Here is a 25774-nt window from a genome sequence, read left to right as displayed (position 1 = left end):
TACTGAAAACCATAATTTTAAAGGTATTTTTTTTTAAACAAAATAATTTCCACTAAGATTTAAATTAAAATAATGGGTTCATTATATTCCGTAATCATTATTTGATAAACACTGAAAATTTCATTAAAATTGGTTAATTTCCTGATTTTAGAATTTTTAAGTGAAGGGAGAGGTCCAAATGTTTATATATTTTGAGCATCGGCATTCATTTTGCACGTACTTAACTCTTACGATTTTGAAGATTATGTTTATTATAATAAAGTCATATTCCTGTCTGTTTACAATTTGATTAATATGTATAAAAGCTGTTTCACAAATTTTCTTACTGAAAAAGGACACGCTTGCATTCCAGCATAATTTCTATATATACTATTTATTCAAAAGTAATCTACATTCACGGGGTAACCCCATTGGCATATCACATTAAAGAAAATGTTTTAATTAGTTCCATGTTATGGTTTGTAATAGAATTGTCATGGTTCTATTTAGAAATATTTTAAGTTGATTTAATTTTTAATTTAATTGGCATTAATTTTCAATTATTAGCTTACACCAGTTGCCTTTAAAAATGGAAGTAAGTTTATTTACGCTTTGGGTTATTTCCCCTTTAAGCTATTTCCTGTTTAATTTTCATAAACGAGCATGGATGTATTTTATGCTTCCATTAAATCCGTGATCCACTTTCAGGAAAATTGTAAGTTAGGATATTTGTATCTTAAATAGTATCTGACTAAACACTCTGCTCACCAATATTTTTCAACCTGGCAACACCGAGTATATACACCTAGTAAGCATATATCTGAAACTAGATTGAGCTGAGTACTTGGATGTTTGAAACTTCCTATTGATCAAAGCAGGTATAGTGTGCCTAATTTGTTTCAAGGAATGTATAAATTTTGAAATGATGAAATTTTGAAAAGCGGGTACAATATCACAAACAATTCATGAAAAATGAGCTGTTAGTCTTATTACAGACTACTAAATGCATATTTAATTTTGACCAAAATGGATACGATATTGTGGAGCTCTACGTTGGCTCTGGACATCCATGTAAAATAAATACATACTTTAAAGTTTTGAAGATGTATAACCCTATGATCTCTGAGTTGTATCTGTGGCAATCCTGGTTCACATGACCATAATATAACCCTATAGGCTGCGTCACCGAGAGCAGAGTTTGGCTACACCTTATACGTAATCCCCCACTCCCAACGAGTCGAGGCTACATTTTTAAAAATAAATGAAATGAAACTTTTCAATATTTTTGCCCCTGGACCTTTCAAGCTTCCAACGACCTTTTAATCTTCAGAACTTTTCCAAAAACTTCTGAAAGCCTTTAAACTGTCAAACTTCTTACGAATTAAAAATCTTCAAACTGGCGAAGATTTCATAACTCCGTCTTGTGATTTCATCATCTAGTTTTTATCTTTGTCGCCATCTTTTCTTCGTCTAGTGGTTAGGACCCTGATATCTGTGCCAGACGCTCGCTGGAACTCGTTTTTCCATTCGAACACAACTCGTGCATAATCCTAACTTCATGTGGCAGTTCTGCTCTCATGATGGCTGGTCAGTAACCAAGGGTCCTTTGACTGTTCGCCTGCTTTCAGACGCTGGGGATGAGGACCGCTTTCACAGGCACATGCATCGCTCTCATCAGCAGCATCTTGAAACATCAATCTGGAGAAAAATTCATTTCACAACCGCAGGCAAACAACCAGTCTTTTTAGTATCAAATAATTATTCAGAAGCTATTACATCTCGTATAAGAACAAACTTAACGCCTCTCAAAACTTGAAGCTAGACTGATTTCTGGGTGCAGGATTATAATGGTTGAAATTTCCGACGGCCAGGTTTCCAACTTCTCAACTCTCTCAAACTTGGCAAAAAACATTTTATCTATCTCTTTTTTTTGTTTATCCAGATAATCAGGTCGACTAGAAAACTGTCACTGACCCCTTGAGTGGTCATCTAAACAATAAAATTCTTTCTCGGTTTTCCTTACTCGGACATCGTTTCTTGTCATCCTCAATTATGAAAATTCAATTCTCCTCAGGTATATTATTCCCGTCATTCTCAATAAACCAGATGCTATTTTTATTTTTCGGAATTTGTTTTTCACCAGCAAGGCAACCTGGCGTTGTCCCGGGTCTACAGATCTTGTTGAAGATGTACTTCACACAACCATATACATTAAACTACATTATCCAGACGTCTATAAAAATGAAATACGTCACACTCCTACCATTTTTGGAGATACACCCTCTCCCAAATCATATTTTGAGGCCATATTAGCCAGACTGCTCCAATGTATATTTCATTTTGATCAACCACTCTCTTGGTTCTAATTTACGCAAAGCACACCAGACTATATCACTTGGTACTTTTTCAAAAACTTTCTCTAAATCCACAAAAGTAGAATTTGGGTTCTTATCAAGATATTTCTCTTAAATTAGTTTGGAGAAGATGCCTGGGCAAGGCATTACTCGCCCAGGCATCTTATCAAAACTAATCGTCTGTAGTCATTAATTGAAAATACCTGTCTTGCTTTTTACAATATATTATTGCTGTTTTATCAGTCAACTTTGATTTTCTAAAAAGCTTTTCTGTAAGTTGTTGTTGAAATTTAAAATTTCTAATTTTCTATTTTCTTTCCAGGGAAGCGTTGAAACAGAAGGAACAAATTATAAGTTTACCAACGGACTCTAATCATCCGCAGTTTTTATCCGTTTCCGAAGAAGCAACATGGGAAACATCTAACTCAGGTTAGTTTCTCTTCCTACAATCGAGGTTTTTGTTCACGTATGTAATCATAATCTTTTCTAATTGAAATGAATTTTAGGTGGACTTTTCTTTGAAAATTGAAACACATGTTGAGTTGGGTTTATATTTCTAATAGCTATGCAAAAAGAAAAACTATGTACCCAAGATTTCGTGGCACTCTAGCTCAAAACTTGAGTCGAATAGGAGCCTTCTGTATATAACAATTTTTATATATTTTATATTTATATATTTATACTTAGCTATTTTTACAGGCTAAAACCAAAATGGAAAGTGTTCTTAGGATCCAAATATCCTATCAAGTTTCAAGTCTGTAAACAAAGTATTAAGAGAGGAGTTTGGTAAAGACTTTTCGCATCCACCGTCATCACTTATTAGTGACCTGGCAAGGCAACCGAAGCAGTAAAACTGAAGCTGGCCTGCAGGACATTTTATATACAAATGTTGGCAAATTTGGGCATATTTCATTGGTTTGAAAATGTAGGGTTTTTACCAATTGCCATAAAATTTTAACAATAAAATAGTATCATAATCTTCAAAAAGCCTGCAAATTGTCATCCCATAGAACCAAAGGTATGAGCATTTCATTGGCTACCAGTATAGATATATCCACATATAGATATACCATGGTTTTTTTTTTTTTTTTTTTTCTTCCAGTTTTATAAGTTCCAAATCTCAGCGACCATTGATCAGAATTTAATAAATGAAGGCTTGTTGGAAAGGTAATGACCTGAATTGTGTAATGGGCTATGTCATGTTTGCCCTTTAAGGTCGTGTATTAGGGTGATCATCCAGAGCCTATTTTTGGCACTTTTTTTTTTTTTTTTTTTTTTTTTTTTTTTTTTTACAGCCATAAAATGTTTCAATCGGTTATTGTTTTTTTTCTAGGTTTGCATATGAATTACAAAATATCTGATTTTCCCAAAACCTCTGCCCTTAATGGAGGCGAGACTAAAATTTTCTATGGTTTCAAATGGTTTTCATACATAAAGTAAATCTCGGTGTATAAGGATTATTTGATGCTCATAATCGTATCCTATTTCCAAAAGAGAGATATGAGAAATATTTGGAATCAAGTCTCCCTTTGCTGTTATTTCAGATCATTTGAATCCATAGCAGGTTTTAGTCTCGCCTCCATCAAGGCCAGATGTTTTGAGGAAATAAAACATCTGTTTTAAAACGGTTTCATCCAAATTCTACGCAATTATGCAGAATGAAACTATGCATAAATAGAACTGCCGCATAGTTAAATGAAACCAATTATCTAATGATTAATAAATGAATAATGAACGTTTTGTTTTTCAAAGGAATATGCAAATTACTTTCATGAAGTCTCTCATATATCCATGACTGAGTTAATTTTTTTTTAAATATTTTTTTAATAGAAAAAGTAGGTATTTAATAACAGTATCAAAGAAAAAATAACGCCACTATATAGATTAACCAAATTAAATTCTTGTTTGGTAATTGAATACGGGTCATCAGAAACGAAACTCATAATCTTAAGAGTCCTTAAAATGAACGATAACCAAAACTTTGACTTCAACACATTCAATCATTCAAGCCAAACTTAAAAAAACCTGTTAAGGTTTCTACTACATTACATCTACTTCAGCTAAAATCAATTTTAGAAAATATGAAATTAGACAAAGCTAAAAAAAAAAAAAAAATATATATATATATATATATAAATTTTTTTTTTTTTTTTTTTTTTTTTTTTTTTTTTTTAGAACAAATAAGGTATATTGCCACTTGGACGTAAGGGCTACTAGTTGCGATCGTGTCTAACAGGGGACTGTGAGTATTTAAGCTGCAAGATGTTTGTTCACATTACATTTAAACTTCTGCAGGTTAGTACAGTCAGGGATGCAAAAAATGGGGATTTAAGAGTCTAGCAGTCCAAGGGAAGAGAGTAGAAGGCTTTTTAGCACATAGAGACCTCAACAGTGAAAGGGTGGGATTTTGCTACTTGTTGACTTAATTGGAAGTATGTATGCTGAGGGGGAACAAGTGCTTCAAGTTCAGAGCACATTCCGTTAAAGTATTTGTAAAACATGCACAGGGGTTCAACATTGTGACTATGGGGTTGGAGCTTGGCCGATAGTGTGGGACCTATTAGATTTGACACTTTTGAACCCTGTTTAAGAGCAAGACTAATGGTAGATACATCAATCCAGATTTGGCAACAAACTCCATTGACTTTGTAAAGATATAGGATACTGTCTAGTGTGAATAATTTTTTTAGCATGATAGAGGGAGCTCAACTTTGCAGTAGCCTTGGCAATGTCATCAGTGTATTTGTTTCAAGTCCTGTTGCCTGTGAATTTTAAGTCGGAGAGTTTGAAGAATAAGCTCTTGGGTAGGGTTTATTTGTTTTGGCAGTCGGTGGTTTGGAATTTCTTTTTTTGTTTGTTAAAGGAAAGCATTAAATGTTACCATCCGTTTACGTTTTCTTCAATACTATCCAGCATTTTACCAAATTATAGTACTTATTTACAATGCCTCCCCACGAGACAGACACCAGGGTCGTTTTTTAACGTGGATAAAAGGTACAAAAATAAAACTGTCTCGGTCGTGAAGGACTGCTCCTTCACAGAAAGAACAAGAAATGGAAGTGCAGCATCTGAGGAACAGATACTACACTTTGATCTTGAATGCAAATATATATCTGCAATAAATTTCTTTACATCAGTATGTATTATAGTGATTATTATTTCTGCTCAAGAAGTTAGCAAGTTTCCCCATCTTATACTTGTCACTCTCCATTTCTCGTCTGTTTTCAATTATAAATTCTAAAAAAAAAAAAACTCCTGAGTACAAAAAAACAAAATTTAAATCTCACTGAGTTCACTTATTTTTGTATGTTTTTTTTTTTTTTTAACTTTCTTGTATTTTTTATCCCTCGACAAAGGAGGGATTGGACCTAGTAATTCACTCCTGTGCATTCGTTCATCTGTTCGTTTGTTTGCACTTTTCTCAACTACACCTTGAATTTTTTTTTTTTTTTTTTTTTTTTTAATTTTGCCCAAACATTAGTTATGGTGAAAGTAAACTTTTTCCAGAACGGATTTTCCGGAATAACTGGTCCCCCCTCCTCCCCTAGTAGGCATTATAGGTGTAAAACTGCCCCCGAATTCTTCATCTAATCGTTCATCTAATAACACTTCTCAACCACACCTTGGATTTTTTTTTACATTTTGCGCAAACATTAGTCCTGGTGAAAGTAAATGTTTCACTCGTAGAGGGGGGGGGCACACATGCTTATCTCATTGTTTATCTGTCTCGATTTTACTCAAGTTAATTTTAATAAGATTAACCCTTTGAGGCTAACCCTCGAGTTTCATGCGATACGTAAACATTTGAAAATGTTGAAAAGATTCTCTTCTATCTCTAAAACAATTGTTATCGTTTATCCTTGGTCTTTTCCGAGTTTTGCTGGACAAGAATTTATCTAATCTGCTGGAGTATCCAACTAAGTAACATCACTAGAAGGTGCACCGTTTTTCTTCTTCAGAAGAAAAATATAATTTTCCTCTTCCCAATTGACCAGTTAAATATCTATCTTTTAATCTCTTGGTCTTACCGGATTCTAGGACAATTGATCTAGTCTGTTGGCGTATCCATCTAAACGATGTCATTTGAAGTAACATCACGGGAAAATGCACCATTTCCTGAATGAGCCGGTATATAGCCGTATCAAGGGAACGTATTTGGACTTTGAATGCTGTTATGATTATTTGGTCATGGTTTACTTGTAGGATGAAGTACCTTTTTCGAACTCTTCTACAGAGAAACTGAAGACACTATGATGGTGTCTAGTAAGTAATTGACTCCTTGATAATTCAAACTCCTTACCTGTTTGTGTAGTGAAGAAAAAATTAAACGCGGAAAAAATGAGACTGATCTCTTTTGTTTGGATCAACACAAGTCTTAGAAAAAGTAGATTTGAAAAAAAAAAAGTTAGGAAAAAGACATTAAACGGATGTTTTGCACATCTATATCTGTTTGAAATATGGACCCACGAGAAGACTTTAATTTGCAAAAAAAAAAGTAAATAGAATAAAATTTAAAAGGAAATTGATAGCGAAAAAGTTGTTGGCCAGTGTCACAGCTTCGTTCAGTCTTGAGACTATGGATAAATACCCACTGTAAGGGTGCCTGTGCGTGACTCTTTTGTGGCAAGGGTTTCACAATTTCCAACCACACCTCCTAGGTCGGCATTGTTTTAATTGTAGTTGCAGGTATAAATTCAGGAAGACTGGAAACTGTCTCGATAAGCAGAGAGCACACAGAGCATCAATTGATCACCCAACTGGTACTGGCCAGGCTCATCATTGCTTAACTTCAGTGATCTGATGAGAACCGGTGTGCCAAGTTGATTATGCCGTATATATAATATAATAGTGGGAGGGTATATGACATTGAAGTAGTGAGAGCTGAGCATTAAGTTGACATGTTTTCTGTTCTTGCATTCACTGAACTTGATTTTTTTTATTTTTTTTTATTATAAGTATATTAGTATTAGTATACCCGTTAGGATGGCTATTTCTTGTTTAATATCTGAACTTTTCTGGTCTTACTCATGAACAATAAACAAGTTGTTTGAATTTAAGTCTTGGTCTATTTGGTTTTTATTCCATTGTAATTTGTGTTCACTACTTTCTCTTGCGAATCTGGTTTTACTGTGTACTCTTATGGATTCTCTCATAGTTCCTTCTTGCAAGCTAAAATGGGCATATGTTACTGATCAAACGTTCAAGTCCATCTTTGCTGCATTCATTTTTAATAAGTTAATTTATGTAATGAAGTCCTTCACCATTTTGTAATAACTGCTATAAGTAACGTAACGTTGTCGTGTGCTTCTGTTTTTATACTCAACTATTTTCTTATTGTAACCGAAAAAAAGATGATCGTTTAGTGCTTAACGATAATACATATCTCTATCAACGAGAAACAGTTTCTAGAAAACTGACGTGTCAATTATCATTCCAGAGATATTTGATATGTAAATAGTACACCTAAGTTACACCAATATCAGGATTAGTAATTAGTTTCTCTTTCTCTCCCACTCACGTATACATTACAGATCAGAATATCAGTATCGTCGGTTTCAAATCAAAGGAGGCCTATAATTGGTATCGTTTACCTATTTTCAATCTGTTTATTATATATAATGTATATTTTTAATAAAAAATTACAGAAAAATTGATTCGCCAGTGTTCAGTCATTATTTATCTAGATATATTGGAATATTCCTAAAATAAAGTTACATTATTAAAATTTTTATAAATTTAGCATTTCTGATCGAAAAGAAAAATGCATAGTGGTGCGATGAAATATCGATTTATCAAATGCAATGCTATGTAGGTCTAAAGACTAGACTCGTACTGACTTTATATATAAAATTTTGTTTATATATTAGATGTTTTAATAACTTTATTTCTTTTTCAGTTATTGTATGTTCTCCGATTCTTGGGCCAGTGGAGTCAGAAGTATTTGGCATTGTTATCGTAAGTGATTTCTTTATACAAAACTTGCTTTCCCATCTTGTAGTTTTGCTTTTTATTTCCAGGTCTTTTTTAAAAAAGGTAGTTTACTTGAAGCATTGCTGGTAAATATATATGGAGTATAAGAAAGGTATAGCAATACAGGAACCGGTTGTTGTATTGCTGACGTACGGACAAACGAAAGGTCTTATTTGTTTTGTTTTTTTAACTTCATATATTCATTTATTTTTCCAAATAATCACAATACAAATCAGTAAATATGAACTTACTGTTTGGTATAACCGGGATGATGGCGGTCCTAATATTTCGAAAATATCTCGTTTTCAAAAGAAAAAGGGCCTAAGAATGTTCTTAAAGAAAAACATTGAATTTCAAGCTTTTAGTTGATTGTCAAGAATTCTGTCTGACTATATCAGACAGTATAATTTGAAATTAATCATGCATTATAAAAAATATCGCCAACGCTTTCTACTAAGCAAGTGATGTCTATACAGGCCTGCGGTATTCATTTTAGACCAGTTGGCTTTCAGTTTAGTCTACCCTACTATTTACATTTGGGGGAGGGGAAGAAGCGATCTATTCATATCAATGTGATGTTACATTGCCCTATCATCGCTAAAAGTACGTCCGCTGAAATTCACTATCAAATGAATCTTATCAAATGCAAATTGTAACTCATGTCTCTTATGCTCAACCACAGCCATTCTTTCACTCTATCTAAAATTGTCTTTGGGATATTGTCATCCTCCAATGGCTTCGTCTCTGGAGGTGAGGGGTGGCTCCCACTCTGGAATCAAAGTTTGTACAAGACGAGAGTTTGATGTTGATTTTTGAAGAACCATTTTATTCAGCAATTGGTGTTGCCTCCATCTTTGCTGGTGGCAGGGAAAAGATTGGTGCCGCAACTTTTAGGGTTTCTTTTTGTTACCATTTATCCTCAAGTCATTTTGTTTGTCAGATTGTATCTGCTTCCAACCTAGACTCGTCACTCTTCATGCCTTTCCTATCATGTTGTTTTTTTTTTTTTTTTTTTTTTTGGTTTTTTTTAGCTATATTCCCCCATGAAAAATAATGCCCTTCCCTAGGCCAGCTACCTCACCCATCGTTTGATCTTATTTTCTGTTTATTTACTACCATTTTATTTGTAAATTTAAATCCTAAGTCCAAGTTAATGTACTTTTTTTTTTTTTTTTTTTTTTTTTTAATATTAAGTATTAAAAAAATTTTGAATATGCCCTGCCAAGTCAGTTTCGCACTGTCTGACATTACATGACTTGCATGCTGAGTATGTACTACATTTTTATAATGCTAAAGTTCTGATTGTAATTTTATGAGCAAAACCTATGACAATATATATCGTATAAATGATAACGGAAACTGAGAAAAAGTTTGAAAATACACCATATACTTAACAATTTATTTGATCCTTGTCCTTTTGCAAAAATAAATATCACTGTAATTTGACAAATTTAATTCAGCCTCAAGCTTCAAAAAAAAGAAGGGGGGGGCTGTATTCTTGCCAACAAGAGCTTTCCAACGAGCCCTCCTTGACTTAAGACGGATATCTTATTTTTAGTGTTTTCAGGCTACTATGCTCAAATATGGAAATTCTCTCCCAGGCCCCCTAAAAAATAAATTATCTAAATGTATTCCTGCTATCAAGAGCTTTCTACAGAGTCAAAATCATTAAAATCTTATTTTTACCGAATTTATATCCAAATTTGTTAATCTGGGACCACTGTACTCCATACCTACATCTTTTAGAAATATTTTTTTTTAAATAATTTCTTATTTTATACCAAACCTTTATCTTATCTTGATATACTATTTTTGTATTCGTTCATACGGAATAACGTCTTATGGTTTACATAGTATCCCGTTTGTAGTACCAATGTAAGTGTTTTTTTTTTTTTTTTTTTTTTTTTGTGTGTGTGTGCCCAAGGAATTTGAATAAAACTTTGTATATACATTCCGATTTGGTATTTATATTTGAGTTGAGTCGACCTTATTGATATAATTGCAGTGTCTGTAATATTGCTTATATTGCAATCTATTACTGCTTTTTGTGTTCAATAGAGCTGATAAAAATTGCATGCAACACTTGCTAACTTTTAGTGTTTCTATTAAGGTTGTGAAATCTATGAAATAAGGGAAAATACAGGTTTTATAAACATGTACGACTAAAAATGATATACGATCATTGTACGACTAATTGCCGCTGCTGCTGCTTAAAGCAACTTAGACGCAGGCAATCAACTGGGTCTGTCAGCGTAAAATATCGTAAAACAATCTTGTAATAAACAATAAAACCAATTTACACAGAAGTTTCGAGAAGTTATTTTTGGCAATCCATACATACCTAAGGATATTTACTAAAGAAAACTCCCGATTTTTATTAAATATTCCCTTTTACACGAGCGATCTACTAAGCGCAAAAAATGTTATTAAAATAAACAATAACACTTTAGTCACAGTCGCGATTATTTTTGGCAAATTCTTAGTCACTTTTTTTTCCAACCCAGTGGGCCAGGGCCACTTTATTTTTAATCGTTGTAAAATAAATATACAAGTTTATTTCTTTAAAATAAAAACAAATTTAGTCGGTCACAACTTTCAGCCGAGCCCCCCCCCCCCCAAATTAAAATTTACAAGTGACATTTTTAAAATTTGAATTTTGTAACACAACAGCAACGTACACTGGAGCTACTTTTTAAAAAGTAGAACAAATCCCTAAAGACTGAAGCAATGTTTCTAATTCTATGTGCCTCTTTTAGGTAAACTAGTTTTCCCCACATTTAAAACATTGGCGTCTAACTACTCTTATGGGGAAACAAGTAAATAACTTTTTTTTTTTTTTTTTCTTTTTTTCTGACGTACATGAGGTCCCATGGCGAAATACGCATCGGCTCTGATGTTGTACGCAGCACGTTTCAGGGAGCATTCTTTAATCTGAAAAAAGGAAATAATTTTGGCGTGTTTTTTTTTTTTTTTTTTTTTTTTTTTTAAAATATTGCATAAAGTTCCATTTTATGGTAACGCGACTGGTTCATTTCTCCAAACAAAAAGGCAATGTGCGCTGCTTGTCCAACTTGCACAAGGTGCTTATTCTGAAAGACCTTCTCAACACGGGGAGGTTGAAAATAAGTAAATGCCTTTCAGAATTATGACACCCAACCTCCCCCATGTTAAGAACGGCCTTCGGAATAAACACCCTTTGCATGTTGGACAAGCAGTGCACATGGACATTTTTTTTTTTCTAATTGCGGCTAGTGAACTTTGAAAAATATAAGTCTGTTAAACAAATTTTATTTCCAATCGATGAAATTAATTTTCATATTCAAATAAGTCTGTTTTTGTTACTAATATCAGAGGGAGTCGGAGGAGGTAACCCTAAGGCCTACATACTCTTCCTGATTCCAATGGCACCTAAGAAATCTGGATAATTTCGAATTTTATTAATACTCTCCCTTTTTTCTTTTATATATAAGTGATTTCCCTTAGTGAACGTTTTTTTTTTTTTTCTTTCCTTTCTTACAGTATCCTTCCTATTATAATCAGTGTATTACTAACGTTGAAACAATGACCAAATTGATAAAACCTCGGCTTCTCAAGTTGTGATTTAGAGTTCAATTCTCAAATCTTTTATATTTTTTTTTTTCTTGTTTGTAAATCATTAACTTTTTATTTTCCTGGAGTAGGATCGAAAAATAAATGCTCGATATTTCCCCTCTTTAAAGAAGCAGAATCTTCATTTATTCATAACCCAAATAACTATTTTGAGAGTGGTTCACAAATTCTATTGCAGTATGTAAATTGTTAATGAAAGCAAAAGTAGCTTGCCGAGCAACGCCGGATAGAAACAGCTCATATATTGTACATATTTCTTCTGGCATTTTACATTTTTATTTTTCATTTTTATTTTTCATTTTTATTTTTTTATATAAATTGTACAATAGACCAATTTATTAGTTTTAAAAATATTAAAACGGCTAACTACTGTTGGGACGATTAATTGGAAAAACTGGGAAATTTGGGGGGGGGGTATCGTAATCGGAAAAATTTATGCCTATTTTCCAATGCCAAAACGATTCTTTTGTCTTTAATTTTGTTTCAAGTAAAATCTTCCATTGCTGGTAATAAAATATTTATTGATTTTAAACTACCAGTAAAGCTAAAATCGATAGATCACTCTCCACAGGTGTATTTGACGTTTAGGAAAATATCTGCATATTTAACATGTTTTTACGAAAATCGGGGAAAATAACAATCTTATAGTTAAATAATTACAGATTTACAAAGAATAGAAATCGGAAATTTAGCACGGAATCGTAGAAAAATATTGGAATCGTCCCATCACTGTTGCTAACCTTTTCATTCAGTATTTATTTATGTTGTTGCAACTTTTCATTTGCCATTTTCTCATATTTTTTTTAATTTTGTCAGTACATTACATCCACAAAATATTTTTTACATAAATTGTTCTGCATGAATTCAATATACTATTTTTATTCTTATTACAAATATCTTTTGATAAATAGTCAGTCTACTATTCATTGTCAAAAGGGAAGCTTTCAATCTTTTACATTGTGACCTGTCATTGTTGCTTACCGGCAACAATCTTGTTTTTTATCGTTAATGATCTGAATTCTTTAACGCAAACAAATATTGACATTGGTGATCGCATCGGAAAATTGTAATTGCTGTAGCTCTTTGTATGTTAGGAAACGAACAAATTACATGGATAATGTTGGAGACTTCCAATTTTGTATTGGATTCATTAGACGTCACGTGACAAGACAGAATTCTAAGATGCTTCTTAGTTTGTTAAAAATAATTCTTTTTGTTTATTGAAGATTTTCAGTTTTGAGTTGGTGCTAATTCTTTTTTCAATGGATTTGGAGATGTGGTTAATGTTTTGGGTGATTAGATAATAGGTGTGTGTATATATATATATATATATATATATATATATATATATATATAATAGGTAAGTACTTTCTTTAGTATAAGGTCGATGTGTCATTTGCGAGGTTAAGAGTGACATTGAGGAAGTTTAGTTTTTATATTAGATTTGATTTCAATTTTTAGGTTAACTCTTTCCATTTTAGTTCTGACATTTGCAACCGTCGGAGTTCTCAACAATTAGCAATCCGTCATCCCTATAAATATAATTTTAATATTTTCTAGTTTAGATTTTTTGTTTAGATTTTTTTTTTTTTTTTTTTTTTTTGCTTTAACCAGAATTAGATTCGAAAGGCATAAGGTTTGACTCGCTCCTAGAATTCTAACATATCCGACTCTGATTTTTTTTTTGTCTTTTGGTATTTAGTAATAATCAAACTTGTTAAGTCAAATCCACACTGCTAACATTCTTACAAATCTGACTTTATCAAGATCTTCAACTTTGACTCCACAATTCTGATTTAAATTCATAAATTTCTAGCATTTTAACGATCTTTTTACAGATCGTTATACTGTTATTATAAACTACTTGATACATGTATTTTAGTTTTTAGACGTAAACTAATGAACTTGTCTTTTTTCCTATGTGTGATTTGATCATTTGCCAAAAAAAACGGTTAAAAAAAAAATTTGAAGAGTGAAATTTTGTGCTAGCCACAAACATCTTTGCATATTTAGTCATTCATTTTATAAGTGACTTGTATTTCGGCATTGCCCAGAGGAGATTAATTCAATAAATTCAATAGATCAGTGGGATCTGATGGGTGAACTGAACGATTTTGTTAACTCGTGTTATGCTTTACGTCCTTTGTTTACTTGTTGACTGGCTGAACTTTTGATCAAGTTGACTGCTCTACTGAAGATAACTTCGACTTGCACAACATTAACAGAAATTGAGAACGAGACATTACTGTCTGAGACACAAAAGTGGCTTTCCAAGATGGGACATAATGGGTTTTCATATTTTCATTGAATGGTGTACTGATTCGGCTCCCCGGTGGCAAGAATAGTAATTTGTATAGATTTGTACTAATGAACTTTTTTGTGTGAGCTATTCTCTGAGGTTTGTAATATGAAGGTTTGTCTAGGTAAAAGTACCTAATGTTGCAACTGCTTATACAAAATGTTTTTTTAAAATTTTATTGAAGACATGGTGACTTATTACTCACCCCACCTTATTGATATATTTAAATTTATTTTTAAAGCAGAAGTAAATTCGAAAATTGACCCCCCCCCACCCCACCCCACAATATTTTCTAAATTATTGTTATTCTACGGTTGAATATTATTAAATTGTTCTCTGATGGGTGCGATAGTAAAAGTATTGCGAACGTGTAGATTGACTTCAATAAGTTGTTATTGAACTTTGTTGCTCACATGGCCATATTCCGAATTCATTCGTGAGCCACTATCAGATTTCTATTTTTCCAAATAGAATTTGGGACGCTAAAAGCAATGCAAATTAAAGTAACCATTCTTTTTTGTTACAAAAAAAATGTTGAAAATGCTGCGACAGTTGCCTCTGACTAGCATGTTTTATACCGCACTTCTCAAAAGTAATCGGTTTTGTTTTTCTCGCGTTAAAAACCTGAGCATTTTGATTTTGTTGTAGACTTCGTTACGAGTTGTAGATTAAGAGATTTCTTTTTCTAAAGAAAATTTGGGATGCAACTTAAAAAAGTACATTTTTTTCTTAATGAAAACAAATGTTGCGAATGCAACGATACAGATAAATACTCCCTTTCGTTTAAGAAAAACTTTTTTTTTTTTTTTTTTGCTTTGTTTCTAAATATTTAAGCCAAAAACTAAGGTGTTTAACGCTTAAAAACAAACCAAAAAAATTAGCTCCAACGAACGTTTACAAAAAAGGCAGTTGTCGCAGCTTTTCTATTTTGAATGTTTAAGATGCTTGAATGTTACAAAATTGTTTAATAAAGTTTTAAATGAAATAATAGTGATCCTTCTAGACTAAGGCAGAGCACAGTTGAAAATATGTATGATGTAATGTCTGAACTGTCGAATGATTTCACTGTAATATTGTATACAATTTGTAAATTTATCACCTTTAAATATTTTGTATTAAAAATAAAAAAAACTATATTCTAATGTTCCTAGAACAGGATCGTGTGCGGTCAATCAAAACGATGTAAAAAGTTGCTAGAATGAAGGGAACTAATATTTAGTAATAAAACGATATTGAAAAATGAAATTGAATTTTTTTTTTTTTTTTTTTTTTTTTTTACATGGGAGTCACCACTTATCAAGGCCCGGAGGCCACTGGAGGATAAGGTTTATTGCATGTATCAATCAATGGAATAATATCGTAGTGATCGTTAGTAACCGAGATTTGATAAATTGGATAACTTAAAGGGATGGTTTATCAGGAATTTGTTTGAACTTGAAGACATCTAAGTTGTAGTCAGGTGGGAAACAGGCAAACGGAAGAGTTCCACAAGCGTGCAGTTCTAAAAAAGCTTTGTTCATGGAATCTACGTTTTGATTTAGGCACAGATAAAGAGTGGGGAAATTGACAGTGGTTTCAACTAGATGGGTGTTTTTCGTGAAAGATTGGCAAGAGGGAACCAGAGAGCTAATGAAGGAGTTCTCTGTATTTTATGCGAGAGTGAAAGTATATATTTTGGGGTGAGTTAAAGATGCGTCCACTTCCTCTAAGTATTACTGTCTGGAGTTAAGTTAGCTGGAATAAATGTAGGAAATTCAGAAATCAAATTAATGTCTAAATATCCTGAAGCATGAGCATATTGGAAATATGTAACGCTTGTTTATAGTCTTACGGTGTCTGAATTGAGAAGGGAAAAGGCGACTTTTTGTGTCTAGATATGGACATTTACATGAATTTACTGCAGTCTCCTATATACAGGCATGTAATTTATTAGCTTAATAAATACTGATATTATATTGCCATGTATTCATCTTATATGCAATAAGATATGGTATGTGAAGCAGACTGGCCTTAATATCAAAATTGTAATGACACAAATCGTGTATATATAAATGCCATCTACCACTGTTAACAGATAGCTACTAGACTGGAGGAATTTTTGTACATGAGAGGTCTTATCAGTGAACGCTACAGAACAAAGAAAAAAACTGACATTTAATCAAGACTTATAATCCCTGTGGGAACATTTGTAAGATTTCAGCTGGAAATCTAAGGAATATGATCTTTATAGAAATCGCATAGAATCTATTCATAATTCTGCAGAATATTGATGAGTGATAAAGGAGATAAGATTAGCATCTCTTCGCTAGAATTTTTTTTTTTTTTTTCAAAGACTAGAGCTTATGAAAAATAAGTAGAGAAAGACTAGCAACGTTTCTGAAAGTGATCGTAGGGAATAGATAACCTTTTACTAGATTGTAATTTTTTTGTCAAGGCAAGAATATTCGTCTTAGCATCTCCCTAAACGTACAGCAGTACTCTGAAGAAGTATCTGACACTTATGGAGGTAAGATTATATCAAGAGTCGATACTTTTAAAGCGGTAGAATAGTCTAAGCATTTTTTTTTTTTTTTTAGTGACCTTCATTTCAATGAGGATCTGGGCATTGACATTAAAAGGAAAAATAAAGCTTAATTTAGATGTATTAAAAGTAACCAGCCGCCCCCCCCCATTCAGGCTGGAAGTGGGTGTAAATAGCTTCTACTTTTTAATTTTTTTTTTTCTAAACTTTTATTCCCTGTTATCCCACATATTCTAAGTCAAGAGTCAGTAAGATCTTTATCAATGCTCTTCAAAATGCTGCCATAGACAGTTGTTGTATACTTAGATGTCAAGGAATAATCTCAGAATATTTTGGAAGATCATTGAATATCAGGAAGAGGGTTGGACCCAAAAGGAATCCTTAAGGCATGCTGGTGTAGCTACCGTGTAGTTATATCATTAAAAAATTCACCTCTTGATATATATATATATATATATATATATATATTTTCATTGTCATATGAAAACAAGACAAATTCTGACTGTTGCATTTACCTGCTGAAATTTTCCAACTGAGACAATCTGGAAGCGTTTTATTTTAAATTTGTACCTAATTAGCACTTTGAATGGAATCCAGAACTTTCAGTTTAGTGTGTACCTATTACGCGTATCCAAGAAAAACTTTATATGTTACAAAGTTAATTAAAATGGTTGTCGATTTAGATGAATAAATAAGGTTGAGTGTTTTTTTTTTTTTTTTTTTTTTTTATTATATAACTGATGAGAAGCTGGAAAACGTTTCGTTAATTCAAACTCCATTATCATTTAATCATCCTGTAGAAAATTACTTTCCAAATTAAAGTACGATTTTTTTTTTTTTTTTTTTTTTTTAACTGTTTTCATGTATGTCCGAACTTTGTTTTAATATTACTAGCCAAAATATGTAACCAGGGGAATCATATTTTAAGTATATATGACACATATACTCTATTTGCCCACCACAAAGGAGATGAGAGGATGGTTTCATGTCAACAGGAATGATCCCTCCCATAAAAAGGAGGTAATGTCTGGGAGAATGACAAAGTAAGATCCTACACTACCTCCCACCCTGAATTGAGCATATTAATAGAAGTAATAATAGTTTCAGCTTCACACAGACACCAAATCTCCATTAGATTATGCCAGCATTTCTTTTATCAAAGTAAATGCAGGGAAGTTCAAGGAAGGTTCAGTTTCAATGCAGAAACTGAACTTCAAAGTCTACTAAATTAGAAAACTTTAAAGGAGAACTTTACAACTGATTTTTAAAAATTCATCTTTCAATCGAGATACTTTTTAGTATTTCTTTTTCATAACTCTATAAAAAATGTTAAGATTTTGTGTGTAAAACTGAAATTTATGTAGTGGTCTATTTTCCGATTTGTTATTGATAGCTTTCTCCCTGCAAAATCGGTTTTTGATCCTGGTTTATCAGTTATTTTGGATCATTGTGGCATGTTAAGAACAAAAACGGAATTCTATTTAATACTTTCCAAAAATACTTTGATTAGGTCGGAATTGTTTTCGTATGGACTCCATTAACAAGATGAATGAAACTACTCATCAATTCAGAATTGTTTAAAATAAAATATATGCAAAACAAATTTCATAGTTATAAAAGACTGCAAGTAAAACATTACCTGGTAATACCAAAGAGGTGCAGTTAGTAATATCTAAAGTTCATGCTTTTTATTATTTTTAAAACATGTAAAAAGAAACAAAATTTAGCTTATTTTTAGGAATAATATATACTTAAGTGATCTTGTAATTTCTCTCTCCCCCCTTTTTCAAGAAGAAAGTGTTTGTTTTTTTTTTTTGTTTTAAATCTTATTCATGGTTGACTACATACGATTCTCTATGCATGTACAATAACGAAGCATAGCAGGGAGGAGCATTCATTAACAGGATGCCCTTAAAAAGCCAAAATCCTGAAAGATCTAGAATAAAATCAATGACAACCAACCTTCACGATAAATGAGATTAGAAAAATTTAAAAATTTTTAAATATGTCGAATCCAAGTAGCGGTGGATCAGATTTTCGTTCAATGAATAAAATTTCAAAATTTTACCATGAAAAAAAGGCAACATTCTATTTTAAGTGACTGTGCACATATGTTAAAGTAAATAATATTCAATGACAAGTAATTATTACAAGGAGAGAATCATTTTTGGATAAAATTTTCTAATACTTTTTCTGTCATTACTTAGGAATTATCTAACATCTGAAAGTTTTTAAACTTTACTAATTTTGAAGGAAATCTGTGATCCACCACTTGGACTTGGCACATTTTTGAAAACTTAAAGAAAATTTCAAGACATTCATATCATCTTAATGAATGCCCCCTCCCTGTTATGCTGTTATTGTATATGTATAATCATTTGTAGAAAGCGGTTTTATTTTATGACTCCTCAGTGTGGCAAGTCGGTCTATCAACCCAGATTTAAAAGCAGGCCACTATTAACTGTAACAAACTGGTCTCTGATAGCATGTCATCTAATTAATGAACACTGTACTATGATTCTGCATTTATTTTTTTTCATTCTCTATTTTGATGTTACTTGGGATTTGGTGGGTTTAAAAAATTAGGATGTAGGAGTTTGTATTAATAGTTTCACCATATGTTTTAATTTAGATTCTGTTTACATCTTAAACATTCTGGTTTAAGTTAGTCTTGATTTCTTTCAAGGAGCACAGGAATATTTCTGAACTCTTGATCACTCCTTTACAGGTATTCCGCGTTTTGTGGATGGGTGGGGTAGATTTTTACTTTTTGGTTGTTGAAAAGTCTACATTTGAAGATTTTTGTTATGATTTTGGCTTTCCCCTTTCACTAGTAGTGTGCGATTGTTCAATTTCTTGAGCATTTTAGGTTTAATATTTGAAAATATTTTCTATTTTAAAGGGAAACACTTGTTATTGGTTCTCCTTTGGTTGCTTTTATCCTTATAAAATAAGGAATATTGATTTAAATAAAAAAAATCAAACCATAACCCCAAAAAATCATCCAATGAAATTGCCGGGTGCTAAAATCTAACATAAATGACCTATTACTTATAACAAACCATCAACCAGCCATCAGGTGTCTCCAAGAATTTTTTTTAAAAGCTGAAGATAAAATAAATATAAACTACAAACAATACAATTACATCCACAATAAACAATATCTGAAGGAGTATCTGCCCTTATTAGAAATAATATCCCACAAAGCAAGATAGATCTAAAAACTAATATTCAAGCCATTGCTACAGCAGAGACATTGCACAGAACTATAAATATCTGCACTATCTACATCCCAGCCCAGGATCCAATGAAAAAGCTGAACAAAATAATAAATCTGTTACCAAAACCCTTCTTACTGCTAGGTGACTTTAATAGTCACAATGATATCTGGAGATCTGCATACTTGGATAAGAAACGGAAAAATGAAAATACCTTCATCCTGTGTCAGGCACCTACCCATTACTAGATATATCATTGTGTGACCCCACTATCTTCATGGAGTACAATTGGAAGATTTTAGAATCTTCATAGGGTAGCGACTATTTCCCAGTGGTTTTAATAAATCTGAAAGAAACAAAAAAACCATCTCTCCCAATGAAAAAGAAAAAAAAAAAAAAAAGCAAATTGGAAGGAATATATAAAAAAATGCCAACAAAAACTTTTAAGGAAAGCCCAAATAAAGCTGATATGGCGGCCAAAAATTCCCTAAAACTCCAAATATGTGACATAAGTCCCATACACGGACTGCAAACTTTCAATAAAGAATTTTATTACAAAGAAATGGCAAGAAAACTGGAACAACTACCAAAACAAACTTTTACAAATTTCGCCTATACTTAAAAAAACAAAACAAAAAAAAAACAAACTACTAGATCCCAGAAAATCATGTTAAAAAGTAGTCTTATCACGTATGTACGTATTTAGATAGGACTCGCATAACTCACTCCTTCATATTAAAAAGTAAAGAACTTCTCGAATGTATACCATGTCACGAGCCTTATTCATGGTGAAACGCTTTTTACTTAACTGCTATGACCTCACAATTCGTCAACACTACTACAAAGCCACAGACTCTTGGAAAAAGAAAATCCTAAAACTATTCTAAAATTCCTAAATAGCAAATCTTTATCATAAAATACAGATGCCTTCAAATAACAAACCATATCAAGACATTACTCGAATATACCCAGCAAAAATAAACTCCAAAATCATCTAAAAATTAAAATTTTATATACATTAAATGACTCAAAGAAGGTTGATATGCTGGCTAGACAAACAAATAAAGCAATTAAGGCACTGTCGCTGACAATAGATTAAAAAAATTCACAATCTGTTCATTCGTTTCGATTATTTTGTGCATGGAAACAGAATTACGAGGAGAATACCGATTCGTGGACGGATATAAGCAAGAAAGATAGCATTAATTTTGATGCTTTATTTATTTACTTTTGTGTGTGTGGGGCGGGTCTGTTACGATTTCGATCGCAGGCACTTAAATGTGATTAAAGTGTACTCGTGTCGGTATGTTGCTTCAAAAACCTATTGCATAATTCGTGATAAATCTAATAGATTAGAATTTTAATAAGTATATTCATGTTCACGCGTGTGCACCGAGTCTTTTAAAAATGTATTGCTTCACAAAACTCCAAACTTGATGTAGGACACTTTTTTGATACATAACTTATTTTAATTGTGAAACTTTAAGTGCGAATTTGGGTGGATACACGTTAACAAAAAAGTGCACATATTATTATTGCCGAAAATATAATTCCTAAATTTCTAATGATCAGTTCATAAAAGATTAATAAAAATAAAGAACTTTGCTTTAAACGCCCTCTGTTAACATGTACAAAAAAATGTACGTATGTCAGCTTTTTAAGAAATATATATTCTCAGATCCATGATCCGTTCATTAGTTTGGAGGATTAAAAGTTTGGGGGAGGGGGTAGCGCATCCCCTAAATTATAAAGTTTACAAAAATAATGGGCTAATATATATTCTAAGATTCATAATGATCCGGCCATAAAATAAACCGAAAAAGAAAATTCATATATATATATATATATATATATATATATATATATATATACACACACACACACTCTGTTTTAGCATTTTTACACACCCTTGTTACTCATCCTATATGGATTACTGGCAGGCTGCCCGGCGTTACCCGATCGTAAAATATGCTTAAATATATTAATTCATGCAGGTTAGGTATTTATTATAGATACTCTCTATCGATTATTATATTGCTACTAATATATAGTAGCGAGATCACCCCCCCCCCCCCTATATATATTACTTGGGTGCTATCAACTAGAATTGAAACCGAAACCTACAACTCTCCACTCTCATTCCTTGGCCTATGAGCCATGTCTGGCTGTATGTGTGTGTGTGCATATATATATATATATTCTAACATTAGAATATAAATTGGTACATTATGTGTAATACGCTTATAATGTACCAATTTATATTGTCTGTATGTGTTTTTCTAAATAGTAAAAAAAAAATTGTTTTTTTTTTTTTTTTTTTCTATAAAGAAAACTGTCAAAAATTCTACTTTTCATCGAATATAGAAAACTATTTTAATATATATATTACAGAATTCATAATGATCGGTTCATGAGCTTAGTTTACTCTAAGTTTTTTTTTTTTTTTTTTTTTTTTTTTTTTCGAAGTTTTAAATATAGTGTATTTTATGCACTTAAAATTTATGAATAAAATTCATTGTAAATTTTCTGTTAGTGTAAAGAGTTGGGTAAACTTTTGCGTGCCAGTCAAGTGAGCAAAGTGAACTTTGGTTTCTTATAAGTTTGGTTTTTTGAATATTCAGATAAATGTTTGGCGTTCTGCTCTGCTTCGCCACTTGGGATTGGTAGTACATGTTTATAGGTCATCTGTTAGTAGGTATCCTGTTGTGCAAAGGAGCCGATGTTTTCATTATTGGCATTTTAAATGGGAGTGCTGGCAGCATTCGACTGTCATCAGAAGCTCGGAATCTGAATTGAATGGGATTATTGATGCAGTTGGAATTTTACACACATGTTGCTTCTCAGCTTGCTGAGGTAATATTTATTTATTGTATCTGTTTAGAAATTGATGTTTAAAGTTTATGAATTGGCTAGTAAATAAATTCTTTGTATCATTTGTCCAACCATGTGTTTCTTGAAATAGTTTTCTATAGTCAATGAAAAGTAGAATTTCTGTGACCGAGTTTTCTTTAACAAACCGGAACTTCTTTTTTACTATTTAGAAAAAAAGTGTTTGCATTGTAAATCTATTACTAATGAAGATTTTGTATGTCAAGCTGAAACTGTACTACTACTTTTATATCTGAAATTATAGTATTTTAATGCTTAATTCGGTCATTACTATTTCAGACTCGTGTACTATATTCCAATGCTCAGTTTGGTGTATGGAGAGGAGTGTAGTATCTGTTCCATTGTCATCTTCCTGGGCATAATTTTTTTTTTTTTTTTTTAGGGGGGGGGGGGAATATCTTCTGTGGCTACACCATCTTTCTAGAGATTACTTTTGTGTGTGTGGGTGGTACCGTTTTGTTATACCATCCTTCCTGATATTATTTCCAGTCCTTAAGGGGGGAGGACTAAGTGAAATATGCGAGATCTGCCCAGGCACTATCTCATTTAGAGGTGGGTTGTAAAGTATCTTTCCGAAGACAATCTTTGAAACCCCCTCCTTTTGGGGGCAGTGTAATGTATGTTCATTCACCATGTATACCAATAAAATTATACATCTGGAGGGAACCAATTCTTTCTAGTTTCTTTAAAACTGAATCTTGCTTTATAATTGAAAGAATTTTATCTGCATATTCATTTTATATATTCTTTTAGATTGTGTTTGTTTGTACTGCTTTCATGGCTTATGTTGATGGCGTAGCGGCTAGAATCTCCACCTGTTAGAACAAAATGTCTGAGTTCAAGCCACACTGAAGAGCTGACAATGAAAGCCTTTGTTTCGAAAATCAATGTTTTAACTTCAGGATTGCTCTGTATGTGTAAAGAGCCTCTTTATGTGGACGTTGCTTTTGTAATAACACTTCATTACTAATTTCTTTCTGTGTGTGGTCATTTATTTACCTGCACTTGGTTTGCTTCATTTTGCTTATTAGAATATAAATAGTTAACATTCACAGGATGCCAACTGAGTCTTTCATGCTGGCTATCAAAGAACACTCGGATCTTTCTTCTGAACCATACGGCTTTATATTTTTCTATGGGTTTGTTGTATTTGTAACACCAGACCTAAGCTTGTCTACTTGTGACCCTTTCAAAAGTGTTAGTGTTTCTCGTATGTAGAACTAGTGCACAATCACATAAATTGTGCATGTTAGATGTTCACAATCGTATTTCAATAGTCTGCATCTCAGAAACGAAGCGTTTGAGAATTATTTTCATTAGGTTTCTAACCTGTCTCATCAGTCTAGATATCTTGTGTATGTGTGTGTATAATATACACACATTAGCAGGCCACCCGGTGTTACTTGGTCATAAAATATGCTTAAATATATTTTAATTTATGTAAATTCCATATTATATTGAACTCGTTAGCTAGTGCTTTTAAGAGTAAAGACTTGGGTGGCATCAGTTAGAATCAAAGCCAACACTTATAGCTCGCTAGCCTTATGTCATTACGCATAGAAAAACTTAGAAACTAATGTAAAAGGTATAAATGTATATTTGCGCATGCGTACAAGAGCACTTTCAGTCGACTTATGCTTGCTAAGTTCTAATTTTCTTCAATCTTGACCTTAGCTATTTTTACTGGCTAAAAACCAAATTTAATTTTTCCATAGGTACAAATCTGCTATATATCTGGTTTCGAGTCTGAAGACCAAACATTGACAGGAGTTGGGTAAACAGACAAACAAGCTCACACACAGAAATTTGGTGGGCGATGTATTTTTCGCCTCTTTCTCATGGAAGACATTGCAGCCTGTCTCTACTCTATTATTTTCATGGCAGATGCTCGACTGAACTTTACTCTGTAGTTCCCCCTCGTAAACCATCCGTGACACTCTTGATTAGCTACAACTATTTTCATTTCCAATTTTTCCATACTCTTTTAGCCGATAACCTATTCATCTCTTTACTCCATTATTCTGGCTAGTAGATGCTGGTATCAATCTGGCTGGTAGATGTGTTCTGTCTACTGCTTTTCTTATTGTGGACATTATCTTATGAAATAGCTGTAACAGATTTCGTTAAGGCTTAATTTTACATTTCAATAGATCTTTAAGGTTTTATATTTTTGACAACTATTATAGAGAGTTGGTATCTGAAGCCGAAACTATACTATTTCAGTATAAATTGTACTATCTTTTAATGTGTAATTCGTGAGAAGGGAGGTATCTATTCTGTATACGACCAATTTTCCAGTCATTACCTTCTTTGGATCTGTTCTATTGATACCATTCTCCCAGGCACTACATCAATTTATGGGAAGGGTGCAGTGTAGTAACTGTAGTCATGAGACGATTCTCCCATGTATTACCTCCTTTGGAGTATAGCATGTTAGTGAAAATTGTCATGGTTAGCAAACTGAAGCCTTATATTATCCATGCTAGAAAAAAATGTGACCAGATAGAATTTAATTAGTAATAAAACTCGTCAAACAAGTCCAATTACATAAACATAAAAAAGGACAATTTAAATGAGATACCTACACGGATAAACATATCGTTTTTACCTGTCATTAATTAAACTGGCACAATCACGTTGACACACCGGTTCTGGCTAGATCACTGAAGTTAGGCAACATTGAGCCTGGTCAGTACCAGATGGGTGACCATTTGGAAGATGAGACGCTGTATGTACCGCGAGGTAAAATATCGGGTTTAGAAACTGGCACGGTCTATCCTTCTCTTGAGGCTAGATGGGACTCTAAGCCATGGTAGGCACCTCATCTAGTGATGGTGTCATGATAAAAAATATCCTTGATAGCCCTGGCGAAGCATCAAGTATTCAGCTACCAACAAGATTTGAATTACACTACAAACTTGTGTAGCGAGTTCAA

The 25774-nt window shown here is 32.6% G+C and overlaps 1 protein-coding gene across 26 annotated transcripts in view; it reads left to right on the top strand.

Moving 5' to 3' along the window:
* LOC145258350 (cGMP-dependent 3',5'-cyclic phosphodiesterase-like) overlaps positions 1-25774 on the top strand; it is an 889144-nt gene that overhangs the window by 407921 nt on the left and 455449 nt on the right. For 19 of the 26 annotated variants that reach the window (XM_080116605.1, XM_080116606.1, XM_080116604.1 and 16 more), the window contains 2 exons: positions 2656-2762; positions 8230-8288. In XM_080116605.1, the coding sequence (XP_079972731.1) occupies positions 2656-2762; positions 8230-8288 (166 nt within the window). Of the gene's footprint in view, positions 1-2655; positions 2763-8229; positions 8289-22602; positions 22804-25774 lie in introns of those variants that run through there. The other 7 variants (XM_080116615.1, XM_080116613.1, XM_080116618.1 and 4 more) reach the window with 6 other exon arrangements.

The sequence above is a fragment of the Euprymna scolopes genome, chromosome 3 (genome assembly GCF_053919585.1).
Source record: "Euprymna scolopes isolate OS-2025 chromosome 3, ASM5391958v1, whole genome shotgun sequence".
In the NCBI taxonomy this organism is placed as follows: Eukaryota; Metazoa; Mollusca; class Cephalopoda; order Sepiida; family Sepiolidae; genus Euprymna; species Euprymna scolopes.
Note: the sequence above shows the minus strand (reverse complement) of the source record. Positions and strands in the feature narration are given on the sequence as shown.